The 15,390-nt window shown below is 39.5% G+C and overlaps 1 protein-coding gene across 5 annotated transcripts in view; it reads right to left on the bottom strand.

The window, feature by feature from the left end:
* Window positions 1-1,497: 1,497 nt before the first annotated feature.
* PAM (peptidylglycine alpha-amidating monooxygenase) overlaps window positions 1,498-15,390 on the bottom strand; it is a 250,259-nt gene continuing 236,366 nt past the window's right edge. For 3 of the 5 annotated variants that reach the window (XM_073545548.1, XM_073545813.1, XM_073545631.1), the window contains 6 exons: window positions 10,596-10,711; window positions 10,300-10,399; window positions 7,884-7,937; window positions 6,851-7,063; window positions 6,615-6,671; window positions 1,498-2,243 (listed from right to left, as the gene is read on the bottom strand). In XM_073545548.1, the coding sequence (XP_073401649.1) occupies window positions 2,059-2,243; window positions 6,615-6,671; window positions 6,851-7,063; window positions 7,884-7,937; window positions 10,300-10,399; window positions 10,596-10,711 (725 nt within the window). In that variant the 3' untranslated portion in view covers window positions 1,498-2,058. The remainder of the gene's footprint in view (window positions 2,244-6,614; window positions 6,672-6,850; window positions 7,064-7,883; window positions 7,938-10,299; window positions 10,400-10,595; window positions 10,712-15,390) is intronic. The other 2 variants (XM_073545723.1, XM_073545901.1) reach the window with 1 other exon arrangement.

Genomic DNA, 15,390 nt, shown 5'->3' with positions numbered 1-15,390 from the left:
AACCTCTGCTTAACTTAGTGCAGCCTGAGAATACGTCCCCAGTTATCTGCTTTAGCTTGGCTGATTGTCAAAAATGGGGGGACTCCACGCTGTTTTTTTAAATTATTTATATATCTGTTCTTGATAACCAACCTTGCTAAAGCTGACAGCTGATGGTTGCAGCCGCCAGCTGTCAGTTTTGCTTGGTAATTAAAAATACAGGGGAACCCACGCAGTTTTTTTTTTTTTTAATTTAGAGAGCAGGCGGTGACTGATAAATACTCCCATCAGCCGCAGCCTGCTCTTGATGTTATTAGCGGCAGCAGGTGTAGGCTGATGGGAGCAGTAGTCCCATCAGCCGATGCCAGTGACAGGAGGTAAACTTTTTACTTTTTACTTCCGATTGCAGCTGCGGGCTCATGCTGACATTTGACAGCGTGGGAATTGTGGCTCTCAGCACGAGAAACACCTGGTGTTCAGGGGCCGAACCCGAACAGTAACACGGACTTCCTGGTGAAGTCTGTTTGGTGTCCGTGCATGAACAGTAGGTGTTCAATACGGAAGCCAAACTTTATTGTTTGGATTTGCCCATCTCTAATCATAGGGGTTTATCAAATTCTCCACGCCCATTGCATTATAATTCCTTCCCTTCACTGCTCCCTATGTCACCGCAATCCTCCAGCAGATCCAGCGGTTGCGTAATGACTCTCAGCTTTCCGGAGTCACTGAGAGTCAGTGACCACATGATAGTTTTTGAGTGCGCATATGATGCGTGCCAATGCCTTCCCAATCACCACTCTGATTCTCAGTGGCTCTGGAGCATGAAACAGAGTCTAGATCACATGAACTAATTATCCCCCTCTGCTCCTCCTTGGTCAGGCCTCATCTGGAATACTGTGTCCAGTTGGGCTCCACATTTAAAAAAAAAGACATTGAAAAACTGTAGCAAGTTCAGAGAAGAGCTACCAGGATGGTGAGCAGACTGCAAAGTATGTCCTACGTGGAACAGTTAAAAGATCTGGGTATGTTTAGCATGCAAAAAAGAAGGCTAAGAGGAGACTTAATAGCAGTCTACAAATATCTGAAGGGATATCACAGTGTAGAGGGATCATCGTTATTCTCATTTGCACATTAAAACACGAGAAGCAATGGAATGAAACTGAAAGGGAGAAGTTACAGATTAGATGTTAGGAAAAACTTTTTGACAGTGAGGGTGATCAATGAGTGGAACAGGTTGCTATAAGAGGTGGTGAGTTCTCATTCAATGGAAGTCTTCAAACAGCGGCTGGACAGACATCTGTCTGATATGGTTTAGTGAGTCCTGCATTGAGCAGGGGGTTGGACACGATGACTCTGGAGATCCCTTCCATCTCTAACATTCTATGATTCTATGAACGTGATTAGGCTTCTTTATAAACAAAGATGATAAACTGATTCTTCATGAAGTCTGTTGCTGTAATGGAAAAATATAAAACGTATAAAAGACAGAAAAAGTAATGCACAAATTCCAAAGCAGTCTGAATTTAATGCTCTGCGAACACTTTATTACACAAAGTACATTCAGTTTCTGAAAATAGTGTTCTAAAACAGTGTAACCATCTAAAAATAAGACATCCCAATAACACCAAACCAAAAATTAAATAATTTTTTTCATATATTTTTTTTTACAGATTTAATTATTTTTGGACATTATATAATATTGTGAATTTAAAAAAATAGAAGAGATTTAGCAGCTTTGCATTTTATGTGGCACACATCTTTGTACTGCGATAAGTTGTGACTTTAAAGGCATGAAAATAATAAATTGGCAATTAAAGTGCTATTGGAGAAGCGGAGAAAGGCCATTAAACAATGAAGAACACCCAATGAACCAAAAACATTAGAATTACGTTGTCTAAGAAGCTTCCTATAGTAATAACAAAGGAGGTTCTGAATGTTCACATAAGGACTACAACTGCACTCATAAGGGAAAATAAAGAAAACATGACACTTGTACAGCCCACAGAGACTAGTACAGTTACAATAAAATACACAATCTTAAACGTGCTAAAGGGCCAGGGGTGAGCGGAAGTAGTTGTTTCAGGAAGAAGATATTGGCACTGGTGGGATAGTGGGTGCAGAATACTCTTCCTCTGAGTCTGAGCCATCGTCATCATCCTTTTCTTGGTCGCTGCCTTCTGTACTAAGTCTGTCAAAACCTTTTCGACTGTATCCTTTATGACTAGCAAAGAAAGTTCCTAAATTAAGACCTCCACTTCCTTTGCCTAGAAGAAAGACACAAAAGACGTAAACAGCATAAGAAGCTATTATAAACATAAAAATACACTATCAAAAGAAAACATTTTTGCACATACATATTTTTACATTTGGGCCATTCCATACTGAGAAGGAATATTTTCAAAATTTTCAAATATTTTGGAAACAGTTAATTTTTTGTAAGTTGGTACTTCATTACACATGGCATAAAGTGGCAACACTGTTTCTTTCAAATTCCATATATTTCCAAGATGGCAGAGGGTTGCGTGTGAACACCTACTGTTCTTACTGGAATCATACAGTAACAGCCTATATTGGTAAGTGGATTACTATTAACTAGCAACATGCATAACTTAAGTTCAGTAAATATAAAAGAAGTACTGTTAGGAAACCAAAATACTATAATATCTTTGATTCTGTAAGATTATTTTTTACCAGAAATTTTTGCACATATCCACTGTAGACATTTTCTCCGTAACGTAAGTTACCAAAAAGATAAAACGTTTTTGCAGGATTGAGAGCTAAGCATAAATTAAGTTGTAACTTGCAGAGTTCTTATATTGTATAATGTATTAACTATTCACTAAGTTTCATGTTGCTGCTAAAAGTTTCACAGTTTCTGTATGAAGTAAACTTATTGTAACGTAAGTTACTTCAGCTTTGTAAAGTAAGTTACTTCAGCTTTTCAATGTAAGTTACCTGCCTTTCAATTTTTGGACAACACTTACTGTAAGGTTTTTGAAATAATTAATTACTATCATAATTTTGATGTTCATTTTACTTTATATTATAAGGTCATTCTTAATATTTTCAGTGTCACAATGCCATTTAGGGCTACACTGTGAAGTAATGCTGCATAATGTCCTCCATGCTGCTAATGCTTCTGAATGCTACATAGAGACAGGAGAGCAGGTATCCTTCATGTCAGTGTGTGCAGTGCATGGGAGAAGACATAGCAGCTAATAATCACTCACTAGCTCAGAGACGAGTGAAAATTAGAGATATTCTGCAGAGGTGAAAAAGCCAATATACGGGTCATATAAATGACCAGGAATTGTTATGGCAAAGGTCCTGTAGATGGAATAGGAGCTGTTGCGAAAAGGAGTGTACGAGAATCCATCATGACCAGGATGTGGACGTCGGGCACTCAGACCATCCTCATGGAGTCGGTTTCTAACCATTTGTGCAGACACAGGCACATTTGTGGCCTGCTGGAGGTCATTTTGCAGGGCTGTAGGAGTGCTCCTCCTGTTCCTCCTTGCACAAAGGCGGAGGTAGCGACCCTGCTGCTGGTTTGTTGACCTCCTACGGCTCCCTCCAAATCTCCTGGTGTACTGGCCTGTCTCCTGATAGCGCCTCCAGCCTCTGGACACTACGCTGACAGACACAGCAAAACTTCTTGCCACAGCTCGCATTGATGTGCCATCCTGGATGAGCTGCACTACCTGAGCCACTTGGGTGGGTTTTAGAGTCCGTCTCATGCTACCACGAGTGTGAAAGCACAACCAACATTCAAAAGTGACCAAAACATCAGCCAGAAAGCATTGGTACTGAGATGTGGTCTGTGGTCCCCACCTGCAGAATCACTCCTTTATTGAGGGTGTCTGGATAATTGCCAATAATTTCCACCTAAAATTGATTGTCAATCAGTGTTGCTTCCTAAGTGGACAGTTTGATTTCACAGAAGTGTGATTTACTTGGAGTTATATTTTGTTGTTTAAGTGTTCCCTTTATTTTTTTGAGCAGGGTAGAAACATATACCGTAAATATTTTTTTTTATAGTTACATGTGATGCTAAAATAAAAGTTAAAAACATTTATCATCATTTTTTAGTTTTGAGAATCATTATCTACTTCTTAACTTATCAGCGACTGCATAAGGCAGCATACGTCACATCGCGGCTCCACTGCTTTTCTCTTGTAGGCAAATTCCTTTGACTTGAATATAAAACTTATTTTGTAACTAGTCAGAGAAATAGGAGTTGAGGATAATTGACGTCTTTAGGAATATTTATGTCCATTGGTGTTAGGAAAGCACCAAACACATTTTGTTCTTAATAATCAGACTGATAAGTCAAGGAAAAGACAAGAAAGTGAACCTAAAGACAGCATCTGAGAAAAAGGGAAAATGTAAGGAGCTAGATGCTGCGGCATAATATATTTTTTTTAAAAACACCACAAAATTATTTTTTGAACTGAGTGTAACCATATTCCTTGAGGGTCACTCCAGTGTCTTACCCTGGGGGCACTGATTGCTCACGCTGTGTAGGTGGACAATCACAACCGGTTGTCAATATCTTAATAGCCTTCTAGCATGAATAATGGAGAAACAGCACGACACAGACTTAACATGTTATTGTATATTATTTGTATTATTATATAATACCAAGATTTATTTATAGGTGTAGGTGACCGAGATCAAGACTAATATTCCTACTATATAGGTGTACAAGCATAGCCATCTATAGAGGAACCTCTAGAATAAGAAAGCATAGAAAGGACAGCTCATGCCATGCGACTCTATGAGGGGTCTACGGGAGGGAAGCAGGTGACAAACCTTCCATATATGAGCGCGAGGCAGGAGTTCATAATTACTGCTCATTTATGTAATTGTGTTTGCATGCTTAAAGGGGTATCCGGGACTTGACGAAAAACAAAAAAATGTATCTAAGCACGAACAGGCAAGTAATTGCATCATACCTGCCAGTTGTGCGCGGGAACATGGCAGACACAGACCGCTCCTGCCAGGGATTCAGCTGCCACTGCTGATGCAACAGGGCGGGACTTTCAAAATAATTTTGATTGACAGCCGGCTCCCCAGTTAGGCAGCTGGAATCCGGCTGTCAATCAGAATGACGTTGCAAGACCCGCCCCGTTTACAGAGCGGAAAAGAAGCCTCTGCTCTGTAGATGTGAAGTCAGCAGAGGCTTCTGAACTTACCTGCCTGCTTGTGCTTAGATACGGGTTTCGTTTTTTGTAAAGTCCAGGATATCCCCTTTAAATGCAGATACAGCTGAATATTAGCGGCTCTGCAAGGAGCTGTGGTTTTCCTCTGTCCGTTAGTTTGTGTCCTCTTTATGAAGACGTCGCGGTCAGATGGGAAGGTTTTTTTTGTTCCAGGGGACACAGAGACTTCTTTTTAATTCAGGGAGAGTCCGGTGGCTTGTTTTTACGGTAACAGGAGCATATTTTACATTTACAGGGGCACTATTTTTTTCAGAGGGGCACAGGGGCTAATCATTTTTCTTAGGGGCCACAGTGCTACACATACCGTAATTGTGTTTATGGGGCAAAGAGCAGAGATTTGTTATGTAAGGGACACAGAGGCATATTTGTATTCAGGGAATCTGTGTCGAGCACATTTGTCTTTAAAAGCACAATATTGGATACTATTTTATTAGGAGTGCTGTAAGAGCGAGGAACCAGACATAAAGGTGACTAGAACAGGAGAAAAGTTGTAGCTGGGAGAAGTCATCGTGAACATCTGGGAGGAGTGGAGAACATGTTTGTTATTTATATAGCACCAATACATTTTGCAGCAATTTTCAAGGGTGTACATGTACAATTCTGTCTGAGACATTCCAAACTAACATGGTAAAAATGGGTGCTTGCATTTTTGCTTTCAGCTCCTTTAGTTGGTGCTTTTATACACATTGCTGTTTGCTACTGGAAGTAACTATGCTCTGTGCATATGTAACTTTATATTGGACAGAATATGCAGCTCTGACATTTTATACTGAAGAACGGTTTACTACTGCCCTCTTGTGGCAATTTTTGCTTTTTTTACTCATTGTGATTTAAAAGTTATTTTCAGGTTCAGCCACTTTTCTGTGCCTTCTCCTTGCCTTTATTTATTAACTATTTATGTCATTGCTGTTTTTAGTCTAATTTAACCCCAAAACATCCATGCCCTATAAATTTGGCTCCGGCTGTAAATTTAAACTGGTGGGGTTAATGTTCCTTGAATTTTGCAGGAGAAGGTTGGTCGTTAGCAATCAGATGCAGCCGTGAATCCTGGCAAGAAAACAGAATCGGATTATTACCGCTTCTGTCTTCTCGTTGACTGGAACGAGAAGTTTTAATCAGTAGGAAATCCGGTTTTCCCATTTTCTGTTGTCTGGACCTGGATGTGTAGTAAGGTGCGTCCCTAAAGTCTGAAAAATAAAATTAATAATACAAAATTCTATTTGTTCCACGTAAAAGAAAGTATTATCAATGAGATAAAAAAAAATATATCACAAAAAAGAAAAAAATTGACTAGTCCTTAAAACATGCAAAGGGTTACTAAAAATGTGTTTTTTATGAACCTCTTGGATTTTTTTTTCATGTTATACATTGTTGTTTCATGTCCAGGTTCAATTCAAAAAATAAAATGCAAACCTCTTAGCTTTCCTAGGATCCCTCCGGATGATGGCTCAGATTTGTGTTCGCCTTCACCTAGAAAAGTATCAAAACATTGGCTGTTCTTAAGCCTGATATATACAGCCATGGATGTGAAATGGTGATGTGCTTGATGAATAATATCACTTCAGATCACTATGACCTATGACATAAGGAAAGGAGACGGCAAAACCGCTAAGGTTTGGTGCATCTATAAGACGACTAATACAACCTACCCCCATATATTCTGCCCTTTCTCCAGCGTATAAATATGGCAATGGCGACAAGGACCACAACAGGAATTATCAGCAGAGTGATGATGAGGACGAAAGAGACTCCAACTCTGCCTTGCTCCACAACCGTCTGCTTGGCCTGTCCTCGGTGCTGCTCAGCAGCTGTCGTGTTTGATTTCGGTCGGCTTCTCACGCGTGTTTCCAAAATTTCAGTTTCTACAGATAGAGGATTGGCCTATAGTTAGCGTAAAATTTAAAGATGCAACAATTCTGCATATTAACCAGGTATTTTCCAATAAAATCCTATTGTGATATGTGTAAGCAAAATAAAGTGGACATTTAAATTAAAGGGAATCTGTCAACAGGATTTCACCCCCAAAACTATTTATATGTGCATGTAGCTCCTCCAAAGACAAGTCCCGCAACACCTTCATATGGCCAGCCTGTTCCTCCATTACGGAGATATTTGGATAGGTACGCAAATAAGGCCGAAGAACTATTTGTAGCCTCTGTCACTCCAGCTCTGTTCCCCTCCCAGTGCCACCTCCTCCTGCATGACAGACAGATCCGTTGCCTGAATGTACAAAACATAGAGGCTTTCAGTCAAACAGGAGGTGGTGCTGGGAGGCAAACAGAATTGGAGTGACAGAGGCTTCAGATCTACAGATAGTTCTTCAGTCTCATTTGGCGAGCAGGCTGGCCACAAAGACATTGCTGAACCTGTCTCTGTAAAAGCTACATGCGCATATAAATATTTTGGAGGGTGAAATCCTCACAAGGGGTTCCCTTTAAAGAGAGACACACTTTTCTATTTTGCTCGCTTGTTGTCATCTAGCAATAAGAACAGTAGAGAGTGGTTTTGCCACCCATGAGTTTTCGCAAAAGTCTCAGTCTCCCGGTGGAACTTTTCTTTCCATATGCAACCTAGAAATGATTAAGCTCACTGAAAGACATTGATCACACTATTCTGTCACTTGAAAAAGTAATGTCTTTGGAACGAGCATTACGCAATGTAACGGGCACTCCTATGATGTACCTGTTATTTCTTCCACCTCAATGCCGGCCTTTTTCACTGAACGATGCTCATCAACTAAAAGAAAAAAAAGATGGAATGATCAGAAAGTATTAGAAGTGGTGTGCCACGCAATCTTACTGCACAAATCACATACACAAGTCCTTGGGTCGCTTTACACAGACCGAATGGTGGCAAAATACGACCGCTGATTGGTAAACTGTTAAAGATCAGAGGTCGATTAACTGTCTGACACAGAAAGACCAAAGCATACGATGTGCACTGAGCAATTTGTAGTAGATAACTCACTGTGCATAGGTTGTCAGGGTTCTCATGTCGGTTTTACACACGAGGATGCACCACCAAGAACCATGATCTTTTATGATGCATAAAGGATCATTCCACCTGATGAACAAGCTTCTTTGCGCATTTAGCAGATCAGCAGCCTCTTTACACAGCAAGATAATCATGAAACAAACATTTTTAACAGCACTCGTTCACCATCATCTTACAATGTAAATGCCCCTTTACGTGTCGCAGTGCAAACTAATGAAGGACCCAATTTGAAGGCTTCTCAACCTACGAATGGGACATATCGTGACTCCAGTATCATGTCCCTATTATCCAAAATCTCATGTACTGAGATGGTCTTCAGATATACTTAAGACTCTCTGACCCTGGGGATACAGCAGAATATGCCGTCCTCTAAACTGTGCAAAAAATAAAGGGAATGCCTAGCTGGTGTTTACTCAGTAAAACCAGATATTCATTAATATTCCTTTTTTATGTGACATTAATTTGCAATTGTAATTAGTCATTATATTTTCTATACATGGAATGTTTCATTGTTCGTCTTCTGTTTTTCCTCCCCTTGTTCCAAGAGCCATAATTTTCTTTTATATTGCAGTGTAAGATTGCAGTACTATGAAGCCCAGCCTGTGACTGAGCTTCACAGAAGAACCAACATGGCAGGCACAGAGGCCTCTAGATGTCATGGTGATGCATTGTTTCACCACTATTGCACTGCGGTAAACCAATAGGTGTCGGTGAGAGCTTGCACCAGCAATGACATACCGTAATTTTAATGCTGTCGTCAGAGATTGGCAGTGACACTTAAATTGTTAAACTGCAATGATCAGAGCTAGTGCCAGTCGCTGCACTTACAGGCAGACGTTAGCTGTATTACACAGCCTGCATCTCCCTGGTAGGAAGCAGGCTCAACTCCTGAGCCAGCTTCATACTTTTCTTGGTGACCTTTGCCAAAAATATACGTCATGTGTCTTATAAGAAACAAAAAAAAAGGGCAGTCATTTTTATCTGAGCTGCTGCTCTGTTCTGTAACACCATTCAGATATGCTTTAAAGCAGTCATATGGACACAGGAAACGGATGTCTGAACATGAATCGTTGAATTTTATGGGAAAGATTTCTAGGAATGCTCTGATCTGTGCAGAGGCAAATGCAGAAGAAAGGGGTGGAGGTGAGCTGTGACATTGTCTATTGTGAAAGGTGTGATCTTGTAACATTGATAAATATAGGTGTTTTTCTGTGTAATCCTGCCTATGATAATAATGTGATGAAAATGTGAAAATAATTTAGAGGATTTTTTAAACCTAAATAGTGACACAGGAACTAATAACAAAAATAGAAAATATATTGTTTTTCAAAAAAAGATAAACAGTATGTCATTTTTGATCATATACTGTATTTCTTCAAGGACAAATTCTCCACATCTAACATTGTATAGTACGAGTTATTTTTAATGGTTTCAACACTCCAATTAATTATTTTACTAATTATTGATATGGTTATATATATAATATATACAGTATGTAAGCAAAAGGTCATTGAAACTTACTTAAAACAAAGGAATGTAAATGACCGGTCATTTGATTATCTACCAACAAAGGACCTTTGATTTTCAAGGATGACAGCAACTACCGTAATTAAATTAGGTGTGTAAACTTTCCCAGATGTTTTTCCTAATTGGAGGCAGTTTCGGTGTCCAGTACACACACCTTGCTGACATCAAAGAAGTTTATACATATAAAATAGCACACAGACATAGTGGGAGGAGGACACACACAGAGAGGAGAGGGGAGATGTGACAGAGACGATAAGGAGATGAGAGAAGGATGGACACAGACGGATGGATTTTTCTACCTGAATAATGTAATGTATGAATAATGCATATGTATTTATTGTTTATACTGTTTATTTAATATCACATATTTATTCAATTCTTGTGTGAGCATTTTCTTATTCATTACAATCCTTTTGAATACAATACAAACATACTTTTTGATTGGAGGAGAAAATCTGAATTGTAAAGGGAAATTCAAGGTAAGATACTATGTTGAAGGCGTCAAAACACTCAATGTACTTATTTTTCAACTCAATCTTTGACTAATCTAAATATGTTGGAATTATTCACAACTTACTTTCCATGGGGGAAAATTTCCACACAGTATCAGCGTGAGCATCGCCAACGAAGACTGTCCCATCTTCTGAAGCAACAATGTCATGAGGCATGACAAAACTCTGCAAAGCAAGACACAGGACCTTTATGTGGACTTGAGAGAAAGTTTGAGTTATTTGCTCTAGCACACGTTATAGATCGTTGTGTATACTTCAAGTGGGTAGGACATAAAACGAGTAATAAAAAACGTCCGATGTCCCTTTCGGGCCAGATCTCTCCTCAGCCAAGTAAATGCAAACGATTAGAAAAGCTTGTTACCTTCCGGACTGGAACAAATGTGCTTAGGATGTCTCCGGTGGAAAAATTCATCACAAAGCCTTGCACAGGAACCAAATCCAGAAAGGCCTTTCCATTAACTGCAAATAATATTCCTCCTACAATACAAAGGGAGAACATAATATGTGCAGAAGATTTTTAGATTATAAATAATAATAAAAAAAAAATTATAAAACACATGTCTAAGCGCTTGTGCCACAAAAAAATGCAAAGTGAATGACATTTCTGAAATCTCATGCATATGTTATTACTTTTTTCTTTGTGAATTATAAGCAGTTTCACATCTGCAGGATGTCAATTTTTTCAGCGTTTTTTGCAATTTTTCACACATTCAAACATTTGAGAAAAAAAAAAAAATGAATAAACATGTATGCATGTGTATTTTATGCAACTTTTTCCTGGCTGCAAATACTGAACGTGCACGTGGCCTAAAACCATAAGCTGACACATATCTCAGATAGGATATAAATAACACGGCACTCGAGAAATATACTGCTGTTGGCGCCCAAATAGGGTATCTAACCCATCCAATCCAATAGTAAAAAGACTTGGCACTCAATATGTGGAAAGTCTTAGTTCCTTTATATTTTGCATCCAGACAAAAATGAAATTAAACGTTTTCGGTCCGTCACAGGACCTTCATCAGAATTTTCCTTTTACTGGAAACTAGAACACACAAAGTAAAAAACATAAAATGAGAACAATGTCATAATATGCAAACATCGTGACAATGTATGACACATGAAAATACAACACATTGCGATTCGTCAATGAGAGTTGAAGAGATGAGTCGTGGCTAGAGTTTTTCTACCCAAGCGTGCTCAATGTGAATGAGACATCCAATGGAGTATCCATCTGTGTCGTACTAGCAGTTACGGGATGATAAGAATATGGTCATGGCTATGAAAGAGCATAAAGATGGAAACTGTGGAACCGCCAATTTACAGTGAAAAGGATATAGATATATACTATTTTCCAGATCAGAGTAGTTCAAGAGTACTTGAGTAAAGATAGATACTCTAGGAGCATTTATTATACAAGTACCTAGAAGAAAGATCCTTGATTACTATATCCATATAGTGGTAAGCAGTTGTTCCACAGTTAATGTTATTTTGGGCTGAAAGAGTGATCTTGTTACATAAAAATTTTTTTCCGGAAGAATAACATGGCAGTAACGCTAAAATAGTGACCTTAGCTAGATTAGTGACCCTATGAAAAACTGCAAGCAATAGATATCTGGATGTTGTGTGAGCTATTTTTCGACTGAAAATCTTGATACTCACCAACTATATCCCTATTACAGAAGGGCATTTCCTTCTGTCCAGCATATAAGTTCAATACTTTTGAACTTAATATGGACTTGCAGAGGTTTTACCGCAATGTACGTTTAAGGGCGCATTATGTCAAACAACCACCAGCACTGGCGCCACCCATTAGTGGTACTCCCGTCTTACTTGATCTTCGCGGCCTGGGACTTAGGACACCGAGCACCGATATGCCCCCTAAGGACAACCCACCTGTGGAAACATTCGTTTCCCTGGTTGAAATGGACATTAAAGGGAATCTGTCACCCCTTTTTTGAGATATCATATAATTATATCATTCAATTGTGTGTCACATAAGGATTCTCTTAGTACTTTTGCTTCCCCCTGACCCCGCACCTTTCATGCATAAATACCTTTTTTTATATTGGTTCAGATGAAACTGCTGCTGTCCGGTCCGCTGGGCGGGGCTTATTTAGCTGCTCCCCCCTCCCTGTCTTGCTCTACGCATTTCTTCTTGTGTAGAGCAAGACAGGGAGGGGGGGGCAGTTGAATAAGCCCCGCCCATCGGACCGGACCATGGCAGTTTACATACATCTGAACCGATATAAAAAAGGTATTTATGAATGAAAGGTGCGGGGTCAGGGGGAAGCAAAAGTACTAAGAGAATCCTTATGTGACACACAATTGAATGATATCATTATATGATATCTCAAAAAAGGGGTGACAGATTCCCTTTAACAATTTTAACCGCAATGTCAATCAAGGGTGGTTTCACTTCCACAATAACCTCACACCATCAGAGAGATTATCCCTAGACCAGCTAGTCTCTGACAAGACCCTAATAATTAAACCAGTGGAAAAGGGTGGGGCCACGGTGATAATGGATAGGTCCGATTACCTTGAGGAAATCTGTAGGCAACTCAGTGATGTTGAAGTTTACGAGACAATACCAAATAACCCTTTGAGTCAAATAGCCTCTAAGGTCAAGATGGTCCTGGACAAACATTTGAAAGATGGTACTATATATAATAAACTTAGGGACTTCCTAATCAAAACAGACCCCATAACTCCCATATTCTATGTTCTGCCAAAGATTCATAAGAGGCTTCACAAACCACCTGGGCGGCCCATAGTATGACTGACAGATCCCATTGTGTCACCTTTGGCTATAGTACTTGAAAAAATTCTCACACCACTAGTAAAACAGACCAGATCCTTTATATTAGATACCAATGAGTTTTTAGGACTCATAAGACCTTTGGGCTCCCTCCCCGCGTCCTCAAAACTCATTACATGGGATGTTAACAGCTTGTACACATCCATTACGCATGAGGAAGGGATGAGGGCGGTAGACCGTCTTTTACGTGAAGCCGGTGTTGACACTAGATATCAGGTATATCGTGGCACAGCTGTGTCGGTGCTCAAAAATAGGTTCCCACACCAGAACAATAATAAAGTAAATTTTTGGCACTCAACTTGAGAATAAATGAAGGATTTTATTTGCAGTCAAAGGCAGTAAATGTTTCGGTCAATACATCTGACCTTCATCAATACACAGACTGCTCCTGTGTGGTCCGTGAACATGGAGAAGAATACAGTCATATGTAAAAGTTTGGGCACCCCTATTAATGTTAACCTTTTTTCTTTATAACAATTTTGGTTTTTGCAACAGGTATTTCAGTTTCATATATCTAATAACTGATGGACTCAGTTATATTTCTGGATTGAAATGAGGTTTATTGTACTAACAGAAAATTTGAAATCTGCATTTAAACAAAATTTGACCGGTGCAAAAGTATGGGCACCCTTATCATTTTCTTGATTTGAACACTCCTAACTACTTTTTACTGACTTCCTGAAGCACTAAATTGGTTTGGTAACCTCATTGAGCTTTGAACTTCATAGCCAGGTGTATCAAATCATGAAAAAAGGTATTTAAGGTGGCCACTTGCAAGTAGTTCTCCTATTTGATTCTCCTATGAAGAGTGGCATCATGGGCTCCTCAAAGCAACTCTCAAATGATCTGAAAACAAAGATTATTCAACATAGCTTTTCAGGGGAAGGATACAAAAAGTCTCAGAGATTTAACCTGTCAGTTTCCACTGTGAGGAACATAGTAAGGAAATGGAAGAACACAGGTACAGTTCTTGTTAAGCCCAGAAGTGGCAGGCCAAGAAAAATATCAGAAAGGCAGAGAAGAATGGTGAGAACAGTCAAGGACAATCCACAGACCACCTCCAAAGACCTGCAGCATCATCTTGCTGCAGATGGTGTCACTGTGCATCGGTCAACAATACAGCGCATGCATAACGCCTTTTTGTATGACCCAACAACTCAATCTTTGTTTCATCAGTTCACAGGACCTTCTTCCAAAATGTAACTGGCTTGTCCAAATGTGCTTTTGCATACCTCAGGTGACTCTGTTTGTGGCGTGCTTGCAGAAACGGCTTCTTTCGCATCACTCTCCCATACAGCTTCTCCTTGTGCAAAGTGCGCTGTATTGTTGACCGATGCACAGTGACACCATCTGCAGCAAGATGATGCTGCAGGTCTTTGGAGGTGGTCTGTGGATTGTCCTTGACTGTTCTCACCATTCTTCTTCTCTGCCTTTCTGATATTTTTCTTGGCCTGCCACTTCTGGGCTTAACAAGAACTGTACCTTGTTCTTCCATTTCCTTACTATGTTCCTCACAGTGGAAACTGACAGGTTAAATCTCTGAGACAACTTTTTGTATCCTTCCCCTGAAAAGCTATGTTGAATAATCTTTGTTTTCAGATCATTTGAGAGTTGTTTTGAGGAGCCCATGATGCCACTCTTCATAGGAGAATCTAATAGGAGAACTACTTGCAAGTGGCCACTTTAAATACCTTTTCTCATGATTTGATACACCTGGCTATGAAGTTCAAAGCTCAATGAGGTTACAAAACCAATTTAGTGCTTCAGGAAGTCAGTAAAAAGTAGTTAGGAGTGTTCAAATCAATAAAATGATAAGGGTGCCCATACTTTTGCACCGGTCAAATTTTGTTTAAATGCAGATTGCACATTTTCTGTTAGTACAATAAACCTCATTTGAATCCAGAAATATAACTGAGTCCATCAGTTATTAGATATATGAAACTGAAATACCTGTTGCAAAAACCAAAATTGTTATAAAGAAAAAAGGTTAACATTAATAGGGGTGCCCAAACTTTTACATATGACTGTAACACTTAAATGGAGATAATCATAGACTCCTATGGGGTTACAATACCCCTGCTGTGGAGAGTTATTCTGTTTAGTAAGGTCCTGTGACAGCTGGTTAAGAATACTGGGTGTATCAAGCATGTATAGGGATCTTCTGTTATGTGTTAAAGTTCTGTGCCCGGGAACAAGCGGTGGAAGCCGAGTTACTGATTGGCAGGCAGCACCATTATTTACAACTGGACAGATTGAGTCCGTGGACAGCACTTTGGTGATACCGGTCATTCTGATTTAGCTGTCACAGAACTTTAGCACATAACAGAAGATCCTT

This window comes from Dendrobates tinctorius, unplaced genomic scaffold (genome assembly GCF_039654945.1).
Source record: "Dendrobates tinctorius isolate UK_male_01 unplaced genomic scaffold, ASM3965494v1 ptg000003l, whole genome shotgun sequence".
NCBI classification, from domain to species: Eukaryota; Metazoa; Chordata; class Amphibia; order Anura; family Dendrobatidae; genus Dendrobates; species Dendrobates tinctorius.
The sequence above is the reverse complement of the archived record's forward strand: the minus strand, read 5'-3'. Positions and strand labels throughout refer to the sequence as shown.